The sequence below is a fragment of the Microcaecilia unicolor genome, chromosome 7, assembly GCF_901765095.1.
Source record: "Microcaecilia unicolor chromosome 7, aMicUni1.1, whole genome shotgun sequence".
NCBI classification, from domain to species: Eukaryota; Metazoa; Chordata; class Amphibia; order Gymnophiona; family Siphonopidae; genus Microcaecilia; species Microcaecilia unicolor.
This window is the reverse complement of record NC_044037.1, coordinates 141,770,277-141,791,571: the sequence shown is the minus strand read 5'-3', so window position 1 is coordinate 141,791,571 and position 21,295 is coordinate 141,770,277. Positions and strand designations below refer to the sequence as shown.

General features: G+C 46.6%; 1 protein-coding gene across 3 annotated transcripts in view; it reads left to right on the top strand.

Annotated features, from left to right (window-relative positions):
* LOC115473772 (UDP-glucuronosyltransferase 1-9-like) overlaps nucleotides 1–21,295 on the top strand; it is a 423,701-nt gene that overhangs the window by 194,518 nt on the left and 207,888 nt on the right. For all 3 annotated transcript variants that reach the window (XM_030208865.1, XM_030208866.1, XM_030208864.1), the window contains exon 2: nucleotides 15,562–15,693. In XM_030208865.1, the coding sequence (XP_030064725.1) occupies nucleotides 15,562–15,693 (132 nt within the window). The remainder of the gene's footprint in view (nucleotides 1–15,561; nucleotides 15,694–21,295) is intronic.

The window sequence follows — 21,295 nt, the reverse complement described above, 5'->3', positions numbered from 1 at the left end:
GGCTTTTTTGGGAATAACCAAATATATGTATGAGATATCTCATACATATTCATTATGGTTATTCCCAAAAAAAAGCCAGCTCTTGCTCCCTTCCTTCCTTCCTTCCTTCCTCCATATTAGCATAATTTGCATATGCATATATGCAAATGAATATGCTAATATGCCCCACCCCTTCCTTTGCCCCCCCCCCCCCCCCCCAAATGAAACAGTCAAACTACGCCTATGCTTCCACCCCAGCCCCAGGCTGTGCCCTGCATGCCTGGTCTGTGACTCAGATCAGGCAGGCAGTCTTTGGAGGGAGAAAGTAAAGGAGAGAAGAGATGCAGTCATACAGTCTGTGAGTGACTGCATCTCTCCTCCCTCCTGTCCCCCCCACACTAACCCACAGACTGCCTGCCTGCATGCCTGATATGGGTCATAGATCAGGCAGGAAGCAGTTTGGGGGGTGGGGGATCGACTGCAGGACCTCGCAGGGGGGTCACTATTGAATTTTTATATGGATGTTTTTTCATATGGATGTGTATATATGTTTTTATTGGTGTTGTTTTTATGTTATATATTTTGATTTGTAGTGTATTTATTGACCCCTGATGCAGACACTTTTTTAGCGTCGAAACACGGCCTGTGTCGGGTCGTTATCATTGATATAATAAAGACTGTTGGACTCACGTCTCCAGTGGTGAGTCGTCTTTTAGTCTCTACTTTTGCCTTCTGTGATTCATCATCGTAGAGAACTTCTCCTGTTCTGTATTTTGGGGGAAGAGGACTGTCACCACAGGACCATGTGCTGTCCTCAGAGAATACCTGCTACAGATAAGTATCTTCGCTATACAGAAGGACTTGTTTTGTGTCCACTTTTCTTGAAGGTGTCAAGTAGGAAAAGTGGACACAAAACAAGTCCTTCTATACAGCGAAGATACTTAACTGTAGTAGGTATAGGTATTCTCCGAGGACAGCAGGCCATTCATTGTCACATGTGGGTAACCATAGGCGGTCAGTGGCCCAACTGTTTGGGGAGGCTAAAGGGGGTGGGGTTAGGGGTGGGGGTAGGGGTGGGGCTTATATCCATAATTGTCTGACAACACACAGAAAATAATAAGTAAAAATAAGTTACAATTAACACCTTTTATTAAATGTAGATATTAGATATGCATCATATGTCAAAAAAAGTGGTTGCTCAAAGCAGCACCTTTTTTGCTAGAAAAAAACACACTGGGGATAATGTAAATCTAGAAAAAACTGTCCATTTTAAAGAGGATCCCATGCTATGTGACACTCTTGATACCCTAGATGTGTGGAGGGTACTTCACCCTGTTGAGAGAGATTTCACACATCTCTCGTGGGCCCACTCATTCCAGAATATACTGTATGTTAGTCACAAGAGACTCCTTCTCAAAAGTGTCAGATGCTGAGATAGGTTCCACAGAAATCTCCGATCACGCACTGATATGGCTTACTGTTGAATGGGGAAGATAAAACAAAGAGGCAGACCTTGAGAGAAAAAAAATAGTATTTGTTAACTAAAAGCGCCCAGGAATTCAAACATCTGTGCCCAAAATGGTTGTGTTTCACCTGAGATACCGGCTGCAATCAGGGGCAAGATTGGCTCTCACCTTGGCTGGTCCAACAGATAAAATGAAGCAAGCAATGCTCCTGTTCCTGGATGCATTTGTACAAATAGTCTCAGAGGAAACATGACCATGTCGGGAGCAGATGTTTGAATTCCTGGGAGTTTTTAGTTAACAAATAATGTGTTTTTTTCTTACAAGGTCTGCCACTTTGTTTTATCTTCCATGTTCGATTTGGTGGACCAATTGCCTTGTTGTTTTCTTAACTCTTGAATGGGGCAGCCAGATGAGAGATTGACCACTTTGGAGCAGAGCCGTAGCGAGGGGAGCTGACACCCGGGGCGGGTTGCTGCTGCGCACCCCTCCCCGGGTGCAGCACGGCGCACCGTCCTCCCGCTGGAGCGCACCCCCCCCCCCCGGAGTGCATATCTCCCCCCCTTGCGGCGAGGGACGGGCGGGAGGGCCAATCCGCCCCGACTGCACATTGCTGGGGTATGTTGGCTCCGCGCTGATTCACTGCTCTCTCTGTCCCGGAACAGGCAGGGCAGGGGCAGATAATTGCCCATTCTAGTAATAAAAAGAAGAGTAGGGACTGAGAAACTCTTAGGTTGAAGAACCACTTGAGGCAAAAGAGACACTTATATGGCACATCCCTGACATCCCAACATAAAACTCAGTTGTGTTTTAATTACCCCTCTCTAGACCCCCGCAGGACCCTTGCCCACGGAGGTGGAGAGAGGGTTTCAGAAGGCTCATTTTAAGTCTGTTACCCAGGACCTCGGCTTTCTGACTCCTGGTGTCCGTGAATATCAGTAGATGTGTAAGGGTCCTACCCATAACTAATTTAGGCTCAGGAGGTTAAGCATCCTGCTAGTCATTAGTTAAGAAGGAGAGAAGACAGATAGCAAGGGTAATTACCTTTATTATATCTTACCACAATAACACAGTAGGATCAGGAATACAAACAGATAGGTGGATGGCCGGACAGCACTTCATGTAGCAAGTCAGAAGGTCTTCTGGCACGCCCAAAATCTACCCACCTTATATATTCTCATATCTCCATTCTAAGTAATGGGGCCCATAAGCTACCATGTTAAGTTGTTTATCCCAAGCTAGCTGACCACAATCTTGCCTAATTGCAAAGTTGACACCCCTTTTTCTTAATCATTTCCTTGCACTTGGCATGACACATTCATTTCTCAACTTGTTTTTCTAACTTAGATTAGAAAAAAGTCCACTTTGTAACTGATAGTTTTCATTTTAATTCTCTAATCTTCCATTTTGTTTCATTTTTTCCTTGACCTAACTTTCCAATTTAAGTCATTCAGGCCTTTTCCTAAGCCTACACTTGGCTTTACCATCAGGCCTCTATCTGTGCTAACAACTAGGCCATACTTTTCCAGTAAGCTCCCAGTTATGTCAGCCATCAGATTTCTGACTCAGCCAAGGTCTGTAATGGCCTGAGCTCTATGACTGGGCCCGCCACCATTCCAGTGGAGGGGTCTCTGGCTATACCATAATTATACAGTTGTTAGCCACACAAATAGCCCTCAATATGCTTCAACATTGCTGAGCAAAAAAGTCAGCCCAATATTTCCAATATGAACTTTATCACTCTGAGAATAAAGCCAGGGGTCTTATGGCCAAACTGATCAAACAATAGAGGGGCCTAAATACATTGTTGTTTTTAAAGGAGACTAATGGGAGGATGGCCAGATTGGAGGCTGAAATTGGAGACATTTTTAAACTATTTTTTTTAATGAGCTTTAAAGGGAGGATACCACCAACGACTTAGGAAGTGATGCGTATCTCTAGAGTCAATATTTAGACCCATGTTAAATGGTACCTTGGGTCATCCAGCAGCGCAAATTAGGGAAAGGTTCTGGGACCTGATAGGTATACAGTTGATTTTTATAAACTGTTGAGAGCACAGTTCAGTGCAATGATATCCCAACAAGCACTAACAGATACATTGAATCAGTCCCAAATAATCATTCTACCAAATTCAGGGAAAGATCCCGCCTCATCAGAATCTTATCAGCCCATCTCATTACTCTGTTATGAGACTAAACTTATAGTTAAAATACTTGCAAACTGCATTTCCAGAGTATTGCCTAGATTGATAGCGGGCCCGCAGGTGGGATTCTTTCATCAGTGCCATGCAGTTAAAAACATTAGATCCATTTTAGCTACACTGGATGAGGTACAAAGACAAGTGACACCTTCTTTACTTGTAAGGTTTGATGTAAAGAAAGTGTTCGATTGGGTGGTCTGGAGATTCATATATGGCGTCCTTGAGAGATATGGAATCTCAGGTACCTTTAATGATGCTATTAAAATGCTCTGTAGGTCTCCCATGGCTTTTATAGAGATCAACGGTATGCAGAATGATCCCTATCATATTCAGTGAGGGACCAGGCAGGGATATCAGGTATCACCACTCCTTTTTGTGTTAGTATTGGATCCATTGATTCAAGAAATAATTCTGAATCTAGAGATAAGGGGAGTCAACTTGGGGCCTTTGGAGTTTAAAGTTGCTGTTTTCACAGACGATCTCCTGGCCCACCTTGTAGACCCCCAGGCACTCACTCCTGGTACTCCTGGAAAGCACTACGGAGTTTGATGATTTTTTGAACTTCAAGTTAAATATGCATAAATCAGAGCTTCTGTCAACTGAGGGTATGGGAAGATACTTTTCGCTGAACAAATGATTCTTTCTGCTATCTAGGGGTTCAATTATAGGCTGACTCCCGCAAATTATATAGGTGCAACATACCGAACCTTATATAGTCAACTAGGCTTTGTTTAGAGGCACGAAATACACTACCTTTGTTGCTTAGTGGGAGGATCAATTTAATTTGCAAGACCATTTTTAAGAAATTGCCTTTATGTGTTATAGAATCTCCCATCTTAATTCAGTGAAAAGATCTTTGTTGTATTACTAGATTGATCACCAGATTCTGTTGGGAGAACAAAAATCCTAAGCAAAGAGCGGATCACCTTCATGGCTTATGAAATGTTTCTTCTCCCTCCCCAACCCAATAGAATGTTCCATACATTCATACAGTTAGAGAGAGAAGAAGTGAAGGCCATGCAGAGATGAGAAAATATTATCCTTTATTTACTTACCAAGCGAGAATACAGACTGTTTCTTTTCTCATGGGAGTTACAACAAAGCTGCACAAGAGGTGCTATCTCTGAGTACTTCTCCAATTTTCTCCTGTCATTTATCACCTTTTATACTTTTCTAACATTATACAGCTCTATCAGTTTGCTAGCATTAGTTTCAACCACAATCTTGATAATCATTAGTTTCGACCACCTTGATCATGATTACCAGGCAAAGCTAAAATAGCATCCTCCTTATCACCAAGTTCCCTTTTCTTCCTGCATTCATTTATCTATGTTCCAGCTCTGATAAGCTCTGATAACAGAAAAAGCCCCTAAACTACATTCTTTCATAAACCCCTTGCAAGGAAGTTTGCTGCATGTTATCTTTTCTGTAAGCCTGTCAGTAAGCCTGTCATATGAACAAGTGAGCCTCTGGGTTACACAGAGGGCATGGTTTTTAGGTCTAGCTGACAGCTTCAGGCTTCTGAACCTATAAATGACAGGGCCTAGTTTGGTTCATTATATACATATCCCCCCTTGAAGGATATGTAAAGATCGTTACATAGGGAAATTTCCCATTGGGTCCAGTCCTGCTCCTGGAACCGTGGTTGGTCCTCAGTTACTACACATGATCGTTGGTGTTCTGGCCCCAGGCTGTCTTAGGTTGGGAGCCACACAGTATCTCTCTTACCCGTCATGGCTGTACAGCCGTGAGAACACTAAGTCTAGTTCTGGTGGAGCAAGGGTTACAAAACAATGTAGTCATAATGTAGGTTGAATGGTTTATCCCAATTTGGAACCCCCCCCCCCCCCCCCTTGTAGGGCCTTATACTAAATTCAAAGTTCCACCCATTACATGATTGCTGGGGAGGAGGAGCAAGCTAGGAAGAGGGGGACTGGATTACATGTATATATATATTATTACCTTATTAGCACATATAACCATTCATGAATGATTAAGCCAATATGTTATATATCATACAAGACAAAAGGTCCTGTAGGTTCATCTTGCTTTTCTAGTTTCAAGCAGGCAAAACTGGTTACTTTAGGCACGGTTTTGGTGCAAGAGAATACTGGTGGTCATATAAGCGTTCTTACACAGCACTATGCGTAGTTTCATAGTTGTCTGGCCCATTATAGTCAAATTCCTCATAAAGAACATCATTTTCAATCTCATAATGTCCAGCGTTATCATTGTGGACTAGTCTTTCATATAGCACATATTGTCCAGTGGGATCTTTCTTACTGAGGGCTGTTTCGATCAAGCATTCCACTAGTCTCCTTACACATGGTATAATGCAACAGCCTACAAGTACAAAAATGGCAACAACGATAAGCAAAGTGGTGGCTGCAGAGAGGAAGAAGTTTTTCCATTTCCCAAAGGCACTGTCCAGCCACCCTGTCCAGGAAGTGTCAGTGCCAGAATTCTCAGCGAGCTCATTAGCTAGGGTAGTCAATCCTTCTAAGGCCTTGGTTATGGTTCCATCAGGAGCAGTACTGTTGGGAATAAAGGTACAGCAGTGAGGTCCAATCATAGCACAAACTCCACCCTTTTCCGCAAGCATAAAATCAAGAACAATGCGGTTTTCCCAGGCCATCCGGCTGGTGGCATCCAATTGTTCAGCAATTCCTTTGACAGCACCTCGGGTATAGTTGATGAAGCGCTGCTGGTTGTAATAGATATAATTAATCCAATCAACATTTTTATTAATAGTTACCCACCAGAAAATGGACTCAAATCTTGCAGCAATTTGGTTGCGGGCTTTATACTCATCTGGCACCCCCCTTGGCACACCTATAGCATCAAGGTAAACTGCTTCATCAAATGAACTGGGGACCTCCCTCTTTTCCCTGATTTGTTTCCTACTGGGGACTTGTCTATCAACATGTTGGGGTGCTATAGCAATGGGGATTATCAACTAGACTAGAGCACACTGTCCTTGCCAGTTTCGGGGTAGGGCTGGATATAGGGTTCTATTACCACAATACCACCAAACATCAGCTCTGGAGCGAGTGAAATCAGAAAAATTCAGATTAACACGAGTGGTAAATGTGGTAGTGCACGATGATAGATCTCCCATCATATAGGGGTTGGTAACCATTTTTCTGCGCACACAGGTCTCAAACTTTGTTCCAGGTATGGGTGGTTTGAATCTCGGGGGTACCCTCTGGGTGTTTCAGGAAACAAGAAACTGAGAGAAAGGCAGGATTTGTCAATAGTTTGGTTACCTTGGAGTAATTTTAACATACATAATGCTCCGTTATAGTCATTCACAAAGGGAAAGGGACGACCAAAGGCTCTGGGCGAGGGGAAGCACATACATAGCAGTCAGTGACGTTTAAACTATTGGTAGTATATCGTACCCAATCCAGCCTTAGGTTTACATCACTGTAACCAGTCTCAATGGCAAAAGTTGGAACCTTTGTTTTTTCCGGGGCTTTGGGTACTAAGGGGTTCTTAGGATCTACTCCTGGTACTAGGGGACGGGTAGTGGGTTTGGCCCTTGAGGGTTCGATGGTCAGGACCCTAAAGCGGGCCATGGGGTCTGCGTTAGTGGCATCTATTCCAATAACATAGGTACGATTCATTTCCCTGTACACTCCTTTGAAGGTGAGGATCACTAGATTACATTTCCCTATCTCACAGGTGGCCCGGTTGACATATGGCTCATGTATTTTGATCATCTTTCATAAACTATAATCCCATGTCATATGAGAGGGGTCAGGACAAGCAGGTGACCCAGTGTACCAATATATTCCAGAGTCCCACCTGTAGCAAGGGTGATTGAACCAGCCTAGTTCCTGGCCTGGGTAAGTACACATGTACACTGTGAATGCAGAATAGTGCCTTTGCCATGCCAAATTCCCACAGTTGGCAATGCTACAAATATCAAATTGAGCTGAGACAACATCGTGGGTCAGGTCGAGTTTTATAGTAGTTTGAACCAGGTAAGGGGAGTTTGCATATTATGAATCTTCAAAATCAGAGACCCTTTCACGACCAATCGTGTAAATGAGGCAAAGGCAGAATAGAAATGCTGTGTAGATTTTGGGGCTGTGACTTCTACTAGTCAAGGGGTATCTGGTGATCTTCAATAATAATGGTTAACCGGGGGGGGGGGGGGAGTTAATGGCGGTGTCACCCCAGAGCCTCAAGAGAGTATTGGTGGTATGGCACCTGTGCACCAGGAGGCAGAGTATTCTATCCTGATGAGTTTAAATGGTTCTATGAGTCTATCTCCCCTCTTTCGGATGAAAAACTCGGGCCAAACCCCTGCCACTGATTCACTCGAGAATAACCAAAATTTTACTAGTTCCCCAGTATTGGGTCGGGGCAATGGTGTGTTCCCCTGTTCTATTCGTACAATAGCACCTTCAGTAGGCATGTATTCTTCAAATATTATGGAGGTGCTGGGCCCCATTGTCCAGTAGTCTAATAAGGGCTCACACAAAATTTGAAACCTGGTTTGAGCATCCCAAGTGGGGTCATCATCGGGACATAGAAAATTGGTCAGTTTCTAGTCTGGTACCCCAAATACAAATCTAATAAGTAACAGAACCTTGTTGCAATATAGTATGAAAAGCAGTAACAGTATTAAATTCTAATATAGTTGTGTCTATACCTAATAGGAGAGCGATCATAAGACAGAAGAGTATATTATGCTATGAGATTACGTAACACAATTAGTTTAAAAATAAACAGAAAGCAATGCAATACTAGCAATGTGTCTTCAGTGAAGATAATACCAACAGTATATGATAATGCTCCCAAGCAGGAGTCCAAGAATAATAATTCCTGGTTCTGTATCTGGAGTTCCTGGTTCTGGTTCTGTTGTTTCAATGTGTTTCCTGGGTGTTTTTCATCCGGATCCAAGGTGTGACAAACACGAATGTCCTTGAGGTGTACCCAGGAACTGTGGTCTTGCAGCTTGGCTGCTGTAGCTGACAGAGCTTCAATTCTGAAGGGTCCTACATATATGGAATCCTTCCAAATTTTATGCATGTAGTACTTTCTATGCACTAAGTCTCCAACTTTCAGAGTGTTAAGGTTTTCTGAGTTAGGTGGGCTATCCTTATCCCCCTTCTGTCGGGCAGTTCCTGTGAAATGCAAGACAGAGAAGTTATTACCGACTGTAATAGATCCCAGTAGACAGAGTAGTGGTCAGGGAGGTGATTTTCAGGATTGCCTTTGAGTAGACGCATTTTACGCCCAGTGCAAAGCTGAAAAGGAGTCAATTTTAGAGAGGCTGATGGTGTGGCGCGGGGCAATGGAGGGTTAAGTGACTTGCCCAGAGTCACAAGGAGCTGCAGTGGGAATCAAACTCAGTTCCCCAGGGTCAAAGTCCACTGCACTAACCACTAGGCTACTCCTCCACTCCGAACCATTATCCGTAGTGATTTTGCATGGAATTCCAAACCTAGGGATAAGATCATTACAGATTACCTGTGCCATCAGCTGACCAGTTTCTCAGGTACAGGAGATGGCCTCAATCCATTTTGAAAAATCATCAACGCAAACAAGCAAATATCTTTTTCATTTAACTGGCGTGATCATATCGGTGAAATCGCAGTTCCAGTGAAGGCCTTGGATGGTGGGCAGGGAGCCCACTGGCATAGCATTTCCCTGCTTGGGAGTGTTCAAAAAACACTTGTAGCATCCCCAAACCACAGAGTGACATAGGGAAAGCATCTGTGGTGCCCACAGTTTCAATGAGAGTTGATCATACAGTATTGCAGCATTCAAGGTGTGGAGCAGCAACATCAATATATGTCGTGCTATGCATAATTGGCCAGCAGGGTGCATCCACAGACCAGTGGTGCTGAGGAAGCAGCCTGATAGGCGCCATGTCTGCAGTTCAGACTGAGTGGCCGAAGACTGTAATTCCTCAAACAGGTCGGTGTGTGTGGCAAAAGGGGGCTTAGTAGTGAGTGAAGTGTCTGAGAGAATGAGCACTACATCTGGCAGCTGAGGGGGAAAGTCAGTAACTTCTCTGGCTAAGTCATCAGCTAGGTTAGTCTCATTAATTTTGAAAGAAAAAACAGTTTCCTGGTGGGCTTTGATCCAGGTTATAGCGGTACGAAGACCTCTTTTATGACGGTCCTGCAACGCCTCAAAAAGCTTGGTCCACAGTGTAATATGGATCAAAGGGTGGCCTGTAGAGGAGACCATACCACTTTGGTGCCAGGGGGGATTGGAGCTACCTGACTTGCAGTGGTATAATCAGACATGTCTCTTGCTCCATTTAAGAGACTAGATCTTAAACACTGATACATTTACTCCATTCGCTGTTGAGATGGCTTGGACTGTGCCTCTTCATTTTAATTACTTATTGCATGCTCATCCCCATTCGATTCCCCCCACTTGCATTCCAGTGTCCTTGTGTATACTTTAAGAGAGGCCTGGAAGAGGCTTTTGAGACTATGGGGGTGGAACCCATTCTCTTGTGATCTTCTCCCAATTGTGAGCAATATAGATTTCAAACTGGGGATGGAAAGTTCAGTCTTTCAGAAACGGGCACATATGGGAATACAACTAATACACCAGGTTATTAAAGAGGATAGAACTTTACGATCGATAGAGGACATCCAAAGAGAGGTGGTGGGAGACTGGGTTATAGCTTTTGTACACAGGCTGCTCGCTCATGATGTATCTGCTCTGCGAGGAGATAATTTCTTTGTAGGTTTAGCCACAGAGCTCTCAGACGTTTTACAGGCAGATGCCCTGCAAGCTTTTTATACTATAAAGAGCTGTGTAAACAACTTCCACTAAAAGATCACAGGACAATGACCAGAATTTGGGCCACAGAGCTGGGTGTTAGGTTAATAAAGAATTCCTACAACTGATGAGCCAGACTCTGTCACTTACGTGTAGCACTAATCTACGGGAATGCTATTTCCGCACACTTATGACAGCATACCTCTCACAAAAGCAGGCACACAGAGCAGGGATCACCATGTCCACCAGTTGTTCTAAATGTGTGTCAGTGGATGGAATGCTCTCTCATGCAATATAGAGTTGTCCAAAGGTATACTATTTCTGGTTGCAGCTGGTACAATACCCCCTAATAGGGAGTTGCATTGTAATGTCCCCATTGAGTTTGTTGTTTGGAAAGACAGCAGTATGTTGTTCCTTACACAAAGGGGAGAGATTACTTTTGAATAAAGCTAGTATCATAGCAACAACAAAAAAAGCACTATGCAATGCTGGTTTGGGGACAGTCCTCCTTAGCATTGGGAATGGAGAAATGCACTTTATACACTCATGTCCTTGGAGGCTAGGGATTCCTGCCTCACCTTTAAGAGAAAGAAACTGTTTTGATCTGTTTAGGAGGTATATATCCAGTCATTACCTGCTAAAGCGAGAAGCGTGATATTGAGTGAGTTGGCCTTATCTACTATAATAAAAGGCACCTCCAACGTTCTGAAGCTGACTCTGTGGCTTCACTCAAGGGTTTGTAACGGTGTAGATCGCTCTCTGCCCATGTCTCTTTTCCCCGCCCTCGCGTCTAAACATGATGACATCAAGGGCGAGCCCCGCCCCCTGCCCTTGCGTCAAAACGTCAAAACGTCATGACGTCAAGGGTGGGTAAAACACCGTAACAAACCAACAAAACCTTCAAGGAAGCCATGGAGTCAGCTTCAGAACGTTGGAGGTGCTTAAAGTTTGGCAAAGGTATGAGGAACACCGCTGGGTGGCTGCAGGGGGGGCAGGGGGCAGAGCAGAATTGCTGGATGGCTGCAGGGGGGCAGGGGAGACAGCAGACTTGCTGGGTGGCTGAAGGAGGGGCAGGGGAGAGAGCAGAATTGCTGGGTGGCTGCAGGAGGGGCAGGGAAGAGAGCAGATTCGCTGGGTGGCTGCGGGGGGGCAGGTGAGAGCAGAATCGCTGGGTGGCTGCAGGGGGGGCAGGGGGAAAGAGCAGATTCGCTGGGTGGCTGCAGAGGGGGCAGGTGAGAGCAGAATCACTGGATGGCTGCAGGGGGGCGGGGAGATAGCAGAATCACTGGGTGGCTGAAGGAGGGGCAGGGGAGAATGCAGAATCGCTGGGTGGCTGGAAGGGGGGCAGGGGAGAGAGCAGAATCGCTGGAAGGATGGAGGGGGGGCAGGGGAGAGAGGAGAATCGCAGGATGGCTGGAGGGGGGACAGGGGACACAGGACAATCGCTGGGTGGCTGGAGGGGGGCAGGGGAGAGAGCAGAATCACTGGGTGGCTGGAGGACAGGCCAGGGGAATAGCTGGGTGGCTGGAGGGGGGGGGGCAGGGGAGATGAGAATCACTGGCTGGCTGGAGGGGGGCCAGGGGAGAGAAGAGAATCGCTGGGTGGCTGGAGGGGGGCAGGGGAGAGAGGACAATCACACACACTCTCTCACACACACACTCGCACACAGTCTCACTCTCTGTCACACACACACACTCGCACGGTGCTGCCAACCACGCAGAGGGGGGGAGAGGCAGGGAGCCCTGAGACCACAGGGGGGAGGGGAGGGGGTCCTCAGACCTGAGAGGGGAGAGGGGGTCCTCAGACCACAGAGGAAGGGGGGAGGTATCTCTGTCACACACACACACTCTGTCACACACACTCTCTCACAATCAGTGTCTTTCTCTCACACAATCTCTCACACTATGTCTCACACTGTATCACATTCACTCTCTATGTGTCACACAGGCGGTCTCACACACACTCTCGGTCTCACACACTCGCTCTCATACACTCTCTTGGACTCACAGACAGGGCCGTGCCAATGGTCTGTGGCGCCCCCCTGCAGGAGATCAGTTGGCGCCCCCTCCCCCCCTTGAAAATGATCGCTGCCCTCCTGCTCCCATGTCCCAACTGCCTGCCCTCTTCTCCCCCCCAAGATCCCTTTTAAATTTACCTCCGTCCGGCAGCGAAGGCACGCCGCAGCGTCAGTGAAGGAGGCGGCGCTCCCGACGTCTCTACTAGTCTTCCCTTCGCTCAATGTCCCGCCTTCTTCTGACGTCATTTCCTTGACGTCAGAAGAAGGCGGAACACTGAGCGAAGGGAAGACTAGTAGAGACGTCGGGAGCGCCGCCTCCTTCACTGACGCTGCGCATTCGCTGCCGGACGGAGGTAAATTTCAAAGGGATCTTGTTGGGGGGGAGAAGAGTACGGGCAGTTGGGATGCGGGAGGGCGAGGTAAGCATGGCGCGGCGGGGCGCCCCCCAGAGGACGGCGCCCTCCTGCCGTGCTTACCTCGCTTACTGTGTTAGCACGGCCCTGCTCACAGAGAGTCTGTGTATTGCACACATACTCTCACACTCTGTCTCACACACACTCACACACAGTGTATCTGTGTGAAACACACTCTCTCTCAGTCACTGTGTCTCACATACGCACTCGCACACACTCTCTGTCTCACACACACACTCTCTGTCTCACAGATACACTCACACCCTGACTCACTCACTGTCTGTCACACACACACACACACACTCGCACATTCACTCTCTCTCTCTCTCTCACACACAGTCACTCTCACACACACTCTCTCAAACATACACACTCCCAGGAAAACCTTGCTAGCGCCAGTTTCATTTGTGTCAGAAATGGGCCTTATTTACTAGCAGACTAATAAATTATGTGTGTTCTACTGCTTCCTGTTTGACACGATTGGAGGGTTGCATAGTGGTTAATAGGAAAAAGGCAGGGAGAAGAGAGGGGGCCTAAGGGTGATTAAGGAGAGGAGCTGGGAGTTTAAGTTGTAAGTTATCCAGAATGAATTGTAATAATTTTAGCCTTGGTTACATGTAACTCCTTTATGAGTGACAGTGAGTTTATTTGCTTAATAAAGAGAATTTTCATAAATAGCGGAGTGATGCAGTCATACCTTTGTTCATCTCAGAGAAGGTGAGATGCTGTGTAATGTAAGGACTGGAAAGAAAGGGTTAGTAGCAGTGTTTCCTCTAAGCTGTGCATACGTACATACAGGTCAGAAAGGGAGCACACATGCCTAGCAACCGTACACAAAATTTGTGCAGGCTTTCTTTATTGTGAGCATACTGCATACATCAAGTCAAGCCTGAAAACTTGTGCACAAATTTTTGATGTGCACATGGGCTAGCAAAATTGAGAAAGAACATTGGCCAGTAGTATGAAATGATTATTGTTCCAAATAGAGTATTTGGGCTGCTCTTTTCCCAAAAGAGAAGAGCATAAACACACCACTGCTGCTGTTTCTCTACAGGAAAATAGTTTCTGTTATTATTTTTTTTTTGTAACACTTTAGCAATCTGGGTGTACAGGTGACAAGCACCACTTGGCACAGAGGCTCATTTAATACTGTTACTAGACTTTGCTGACTGTATTATGGGGATAATTTTAGGGAGCTTTGAAGCAAAAATGTGGTGGAGGAATAGTTTAATGGTTAGGACAGTGGGCTAAGAACCAGGGGAAGGTGGTTCAAATCCCACTATGACTTCTAGTGATCTTGGACAGCTCACTGAACACCAGTGGGATGAAGCACAAAACATGCGCAGCAAGTCACAGATCTAAAAACACAAACAGCAACAAAATCTAACCAGTGGCAATAGATGTATACAACTTTATTGTAAGAGCAACCTCTGATAGCAGTGTGAATCAATGTTTTTCTACAATTTAGATGTAACAATCAATGTCCAACATGTTTCAGCATTAGAATGCCTGCATCGGGGGTACAGGACATATATCACATCTTAATAGAGAGAACTCAGTTCTTCAAAAGTTGCCCACACTGAGATTCCTGAGCCCAGCATGAATTGCTTCAAAAAACACTTAGGGGCCCTTTTATCACTTGGCAGTAGGGCTACTGCCAGGTTTGCACACAGCAAATCGGCCCTACAGCTGGGCTTGCCCAGTGGTAGTTCCTGATCTGTCGCATGCCATTTCTGGTACTAGGAAGCATTTTTTATTTTCTAGCAATGGTGAGCGGGTAATGGGCGTGTTTGGGGTAATAAGGTAATGCCGCGCAATGCCCAATTACTTCCAGGTTTCTGCTGGAGCCCTTTAGGAGATGGTAAGGGCTCCATCAGTAAATGGCCACATGGCAATTTTTTAATTACCACACAGCCATTGACTTCCTCCTTCTTGTATTAAGTATATCATATTTGCATTGTGCTTAGAAATGTATTAATGATTTACGAATTGTATTAATTTGTATATGTGTATTGTGCTTTGATATTGAATTTTGTAAATGTATTTTATGATGTATTATTTAGGGGCCCTTTTACAAAGGTGTGTAAGGGCCTATGCATGTCCAGTGTGTGCCAAATCAGCATTACTGCTCAACTACCGTGTGTCCCGGGCGGTAATTCTGAATTTGGCACATGCTGAAAACATGCAGTAGAAAGTAGTTTTCTGTTTTCTACCGTGGGGGCATTCCCAGCAGTAATCAGCAGTTGGTGTGTGCTGGATGGTTACCGCATGAGTAACGCGTGAGCCCTTACCACTAAGTCAATGGGTGGCGTTAAGGGCTCAGGTTATAAATAGATGTGTGCTGGTTTTCATTTTGCTGCACATCCATTTCCTGGCCCCAAAAAACCTTTTTTTATCTAGATGCAGTGGAGAAATGGTCCAGCGCATGTCCAATACATGTGCCCACACTACCACAGGCCACTTTTTGGCGTGCCTTTGTAAGAGGACCCCTTAGTGTATTATTCTTGTGTTTTGTAAAATGCTTTGAATTGGGCTATGTCTAAGAAAAGCACTATACAAACATAACATAACAACAGGACAGCATTTTATTTGAGGGCTTTCCATGGAAGATGTAACTTCATCTCCAATCTGGTCCATCAGAATAGAGATTACTCCCAGAAACCGAGCTCTACAATTTCTGTTATGCTATAACTTTTAAAATTAATTGATTAAATGTTTATTTTGTTTCTTTTATAGGAGTTTGAAAATCTGGTTACTAGCTCTGGAGAAAATGGAATTGTTATCTTCTCTTTGGGGTCAATGATCTCTGGGATCCCACTCAAGAAAGCCATGGAGATTGCCACTGCTCTGGGAAGCATTCAACAGACAGTAGGGAGAAGCTTACTCATCTTTCCATAGAATTTTTTAATGGAAGACAGAAAGCAGAAATGTAAAATGCACTGTGCATAATGCAATTAAATCCCTTGTCTAGTATTGCTTAATTTGTAATTCAGAATGGATTTGTTAAAAAATATATATAATTGGAGTGATGCATGTTAAAATTAAGATACATTAGCAGACTTGTATATAGAACTTGGTATTGGAATTCTATTCCTAACATACAGCATACCATGCTATCCATTGACAAACTGTGTGTTCATCTTAGCATGAGAATAATAGAGGGGCACTGCAAGGCAGAACCCAAAAGCATTGACAGAGCTGGAGGGCAGGGCAGGGCAGGGGTGGCTCCAGTGGTGTAGCCAGAAGGCAATTTTTGGGTGGGCCAACAGGTTGGATGGATGGGCACTAGAGAAACACCTGCCACCTGATATGCCCTGCCCACGCCCCTACTCCTATTGCACACCTACCCCACTAATTTCAATGGGAGTAGCAGTGCTGGCCTCAGTGGCTGCAGGCCACATTGAAAGCTAGGGGAACTATAAGAGGGTGCACTCTTCATCCTCCACTGAGCCACGGTCCGCTAACACACAATGAAGAAGTTTTTATGATATTGTCTCCAGGATTTTACCTATACCTATATTTCTCTGTCCAGCTTCTCCCTTCTCTTTGTCCCCAGTGCCTGACCCTACCCCATCCAGCTTCTCTCACTCCCTCCCCTTTCCAGCATCTGGTTTGGTTGCTTGATTCCCTGCCTGCCTACCCAACTCGCCATCCCTTCCTCCCTCACGCTGTACATTTAGTATTTGTTCCCTTTTCCTTCATTAACTTAATACATTTTTTGATTAGCTTTCAAAGGTAGCCCTTCTTCGTCAGATCAGAAATAAGCAAATGTTGATAAATAAAAGTATATATAAGTGAAACATCAAAGCATTTCAGTGACTGTCTCACAGGATGAGGGTGGGGTGGGTTAGGTGCAGTGGCTTACCTAAGGTAGTTGACACCCAGGGCTGGTCATTTTTTAACACCCCCTCCAAAATCCAGTACTAGGCATGCCAGGAATACAAAACACTCAGGACCTATAGAGCAATTCTATGACCAAAAGCAGTCATTTCCATGAGTCACACAAGGAAAAGGAAAGCATCTTAAACACTACAGTGAGCACTAGAACATCAAGTCACCTATTGTAAAACGAAACCAGACAGAATAGTACAGATCGTTGATCCTGCACAGTCAATGCCAACTGAAAGCCATGTCTTTTTCACAAACACAGATACACCCTAATCCACTATAGAATAAGTAATAATAAACTTTCTATTTAGACAAAAATTAAACTGAACCCCCAAGATGCCAGACTCTGCATACAATGCAACACCACAGAAACAGAAAATGTCCCTAGTACTGTGCAAAATATAAAGACAGCAGATGTAAATTTGAAAAAACTAATAAGTACCAATCACCACTTTACAAATTAACAAATAGAAATAAAACAAATATAGAAAATAAAATAATACCATTTTATTGGACTAATACAATTAGCTTTCAGAGGCCAAAACATCCTTCCTCAGGTCAATACAGTATAGTGCTGTTACCACAGGCGTAGTTTGACTGTTTCATTTGGGGGGGGGGGGGGGCAAAGGATGGGGCGGAGCATATTAGCATATTCATTTGCATATATACATATGCAAATGAATATGCTAATATGGAGGAAGGAAGGGGAAAAGAGCTGGCTTTTTTGGGGAATAACCATAATGAATATGTATGAGATATCAAGCCAGCTCTTTCTCCCTTCCTTCCTTCTTTCCTCCTTACCCAGCACTCCCTCTTCATCTCCAGTAGTATTTCCCCACCCCCTTTCCCATACCATACCAGTGTTGACCTTAGAAATGCATAGGCTCTATATGTAGATCCTTCAAGAGGTAGTGTGTCATGATTTAGGCTCTATACCCTTTCTGATGTTTTGGTGCCACCTCAGTAAGGCCAATACACAATCTCTCCACTGCAAAACGTTATACACAAACTTGTGCAAAAACACACTCATATCCTTACTAAAACATAACAGCACTAATTCCAAGGACAGGACGAGCTACAACCTTATGCGTGAAAAGGCAGAACTGTAATTACACCAGGCTCTAAAACACCAATACACTACCTCGTGAAAAAAAGCAAAACAAAAAGGACAGCAAATACTACACACTAAAAGAATACTGCACCTTAATCACATATGAAAAACACATGACACAACAGACATGACACAAGGAACTAGAAATAAAAAAGTATGAAGGCAAAATACTGAACTGGAAAGTTAACTCAAGAAGTCAGACTCAGCATGCAGCAATACCAGAAAAATTGAAATTTACAGGCAAAATATCACAGATGCACATATCAAAAAGATGACATATTTCAATTAGTAAATTCTGAATAAAATACTTTTTTCTACCTTTGTTGTCTGATCATTTAGTTATTCTATTTGCTTTGGTCCCAGTGTCTTCTGTTTTATGCAGTGTCTTCTTTCCAGTAGGCTTCCCTCTGCTCCCCACCCTCCCAGTCCCATCCATCTCCTGCTCCTTCCCTCTGCTCCCCACCCTTCCCAGTCCCATCCATCTCCTGCTCCTTCCCTCTGCTCCCTTCCTCTCCCAGTCCCATCCATCTCCTGCTCCTTCCCTCTGCTCACCTCCTCTCCCAGTCCAATCCATCTCCTAGTCCTTCCCTCTGCTCCTCACCCCTCCCAGTCCCATCCATCTTCCCTCTGCTCCCCACCCCTCCCAGACCCATCCATCTGCTCCTTCCCTCTGCTCCCCTCATCTCCCAGTCCCATCTATCTCCTGCTCATTCCCTCTGCTCACCTCCTCTCCCAGTCCAATCCATCTCCTGGTCCTTCCCTCTGCTCCCCACCCCTCCCCTCCTCTCCCAGTCCCATCCATCTCCTGGTCCTTCCCTCTGCTCACCTCCTCTCCTAGTCCAATCCATCTCCTGGTCCTTCCCTCTGCTCCCCACCCCTCCCAGTTCCATCCATCTTCCCTCTGTTCCCCACCCCTCCCATCCATCTCCTGCTCCTTCCCTCTGCTCCCCACCCCTCCCAGTCCCATCCATCTCCTGCTCCTTCCCTCTGCTCCCCACCCCTCCCAGTCCCATCCATCTCCTGCTCCTTCCCTCTGCTCCCAACCCCTCCCAGTCCCATCCAGCTTCCCTCTGCTCCTCACCCCTCCCAGTCCCATTCATCTCCTGCTCCTTCGCTCTGCTCCCCACCCCTCCCAATCCCATTCATCTCTTGCTCCTTCCCTCTGCTCCCAACCCCTCCCAGTCCCATCCAGCTTCCCTCTGCTCCTCACCCCTCCCAGTCCCATTCATCTCCTGCTCCTTCGCTCTGCTCCCCACCCCTCCCAATCCCATTCATCTCTTGCTCCTTCCCGCTGCTCCCCACCCCTCCCAGTTCCATCCATCTCTTGCTCCAAGCTCCCCACCCCTCCCAGTCCCATCTATCTTCCCTCTGCTCCCCACCCCTCCCAGTCCCATCCATCTCCTGCTCCTTCCCTCTGCTCACCTCCTCTCCCAGTCCCATCCATCTCCTGCTCCTTCCCTCTGCTCCCCACCCCTCCCAGTTCCATCCATCTTCCCTCTGCAGCCCCCCCCCCCCCCGAGGTCCAGGATCGTGACTCCGTTTACCCCCTATCTTCCTCCCTCCGGCGCAGGCAACAGTCTTTTTCAGCTTTTCTGTGTTCCTGGCAGCGGTAGCAATGTACACGCTGCCTTTGGTCTGCCCCGGAAGCCTTCTCTTCAAGTTCCTGTTTCCACCTATGCGGGAACAGGAACTTGAAGAGAAGGCTTCGGGGCAAAGCCGAAGGCAGCGTGTACGTCGCTACTGCTGCCAGGAATGCTGAAAAAGACTGCTGTCTGCGCCGGAGGGAGGGAGGAAGAGAGGGGGTAGACAGACACGCTGGTCTCCGTCCGCTTCGCTTCCCTGCCCTCTCTGTCTGCGTCCCGCCCGAAAGGAAATGACATCAGAGGAAGGCGGGGTGCAGACAGAGAGGGCAGGGAAGCGAAGTGGACGGAGACGAGCGCGTGCCTGCATGTTTTTTTTTCACTACTGGCGCCGTCACGTCGTCATTTGGGGGGGCATTGCCCCCCCTCGCCCCCCCAGTCTACACCCATGGCTGTTACAGTATCCTATCCCTGACCTGAGGCAGGGGGTTTTGTTCTCCGAAAGTTAGTCAAAATGTATTAAAATTAGTCCAATAAAAAGATTACCTTGTTTACATGTTCTATTATAAACATTTATTAACACAGCTACAATATCCTAAAGCAAAAAAATAAAAATATATATTTTATTTAGTTTGTTGTCTCTGGTTTCTGCTTTCCTCATCTTCTTTTCACTGTCTTCCTTCCATCCAGCATCTGTCTTCGTTCTCTCTCTGCCATCCAATGTCTGCCCTCTCTCCCTGCTCCTTCCATCCACATCTGCCCTCTATCTCTGCCCCTTCCATTCACTGTCTGCCCTTTCTCTCTGCCCCTTCAATCCACCATTTGCCCTCCCTCTCCCATCCATCCAGGGTCTGCCCTCTCTCTTGCTCCTCCTTCCATCCAGGATCCGACCCCTCTCTCTGCCCCTTTTATTCAGCCCCCAGTTCCAGCCCCCTTATCCCACCTGCCCCTAGTTCTAGCCCCAGCCCACATCTCCTACCTGCCCCTCCTTTTTAGACCCCACTTTCAGCCCTACTATCCCACCAGTCACAGTTTCAACCCCAGCCCTTTTCTCTCACCAGTCCCGAGCTTCAGCCCCAGCCACTTCTCCCTGTCTCCTTTTCAGCCCCCAGTCCCAGTACTAGCCCCCTTATCCCACCTACCCTCCTTCAGCCCCCAGTTCCAGCCCCTTTCATCCACATGCCTTGCATTAGGGCCCCCCTTTCAGCCCCAGACCCATTCTCACACCTGACCCAGGTATGCCCCATTTTCCCACCAGCCCCAGGCATGGCCCCCATTTTTTCTCATGGCCCCTTCTCAGACCCCAGTTCCAGCCCCCTTCTCCCATCTGAGAACCCCCTCCCTACCCCACCCCAGTCCCCTTCTCCCATCTGAGAACCCCCTCCCCACCCCACCCCCTTCTCACCCCACCCCAGTCCCCTTCTCCCATCTGAGGGTCCCCTTCCCACCCCAGTCCCCTTTTCCCATCTGAGAACCCCCTCCCCACCCCACCCCAATCCCCTTCTCCCATCTGAGAACCCCCTCCCCTCCCCACTTCTCCCATCTGAGAACCCCATCCCCTCCCTATCCCACCCCAGTCCCCTTCTCTCATCTGAGGGTCCCCTTCTCCCATCTGAGGGCCTACTCCCCTCCCCAGTCCCTTTCTCCCATCTGAGGGTCTCCTTCTCTCATCTGAAGGTCCCCTCCCCACCCCAGTCCCCTTCTCCCATCTGAGAACCCCCTCCCCTCCCCACTTCTCCCATCTGAGAACCCCCTCCCCACCCCAGTCCCCTTCTCCCATCTGAGAACCCCTTCCCCACCCCCTTCTCCCATCTGAGCCCCCACCGACCCGACCCGCCTACCAGCTCCGTCAACAGCCCACTTCTCCTGCCACCACCCTGCCTTAAAAAAA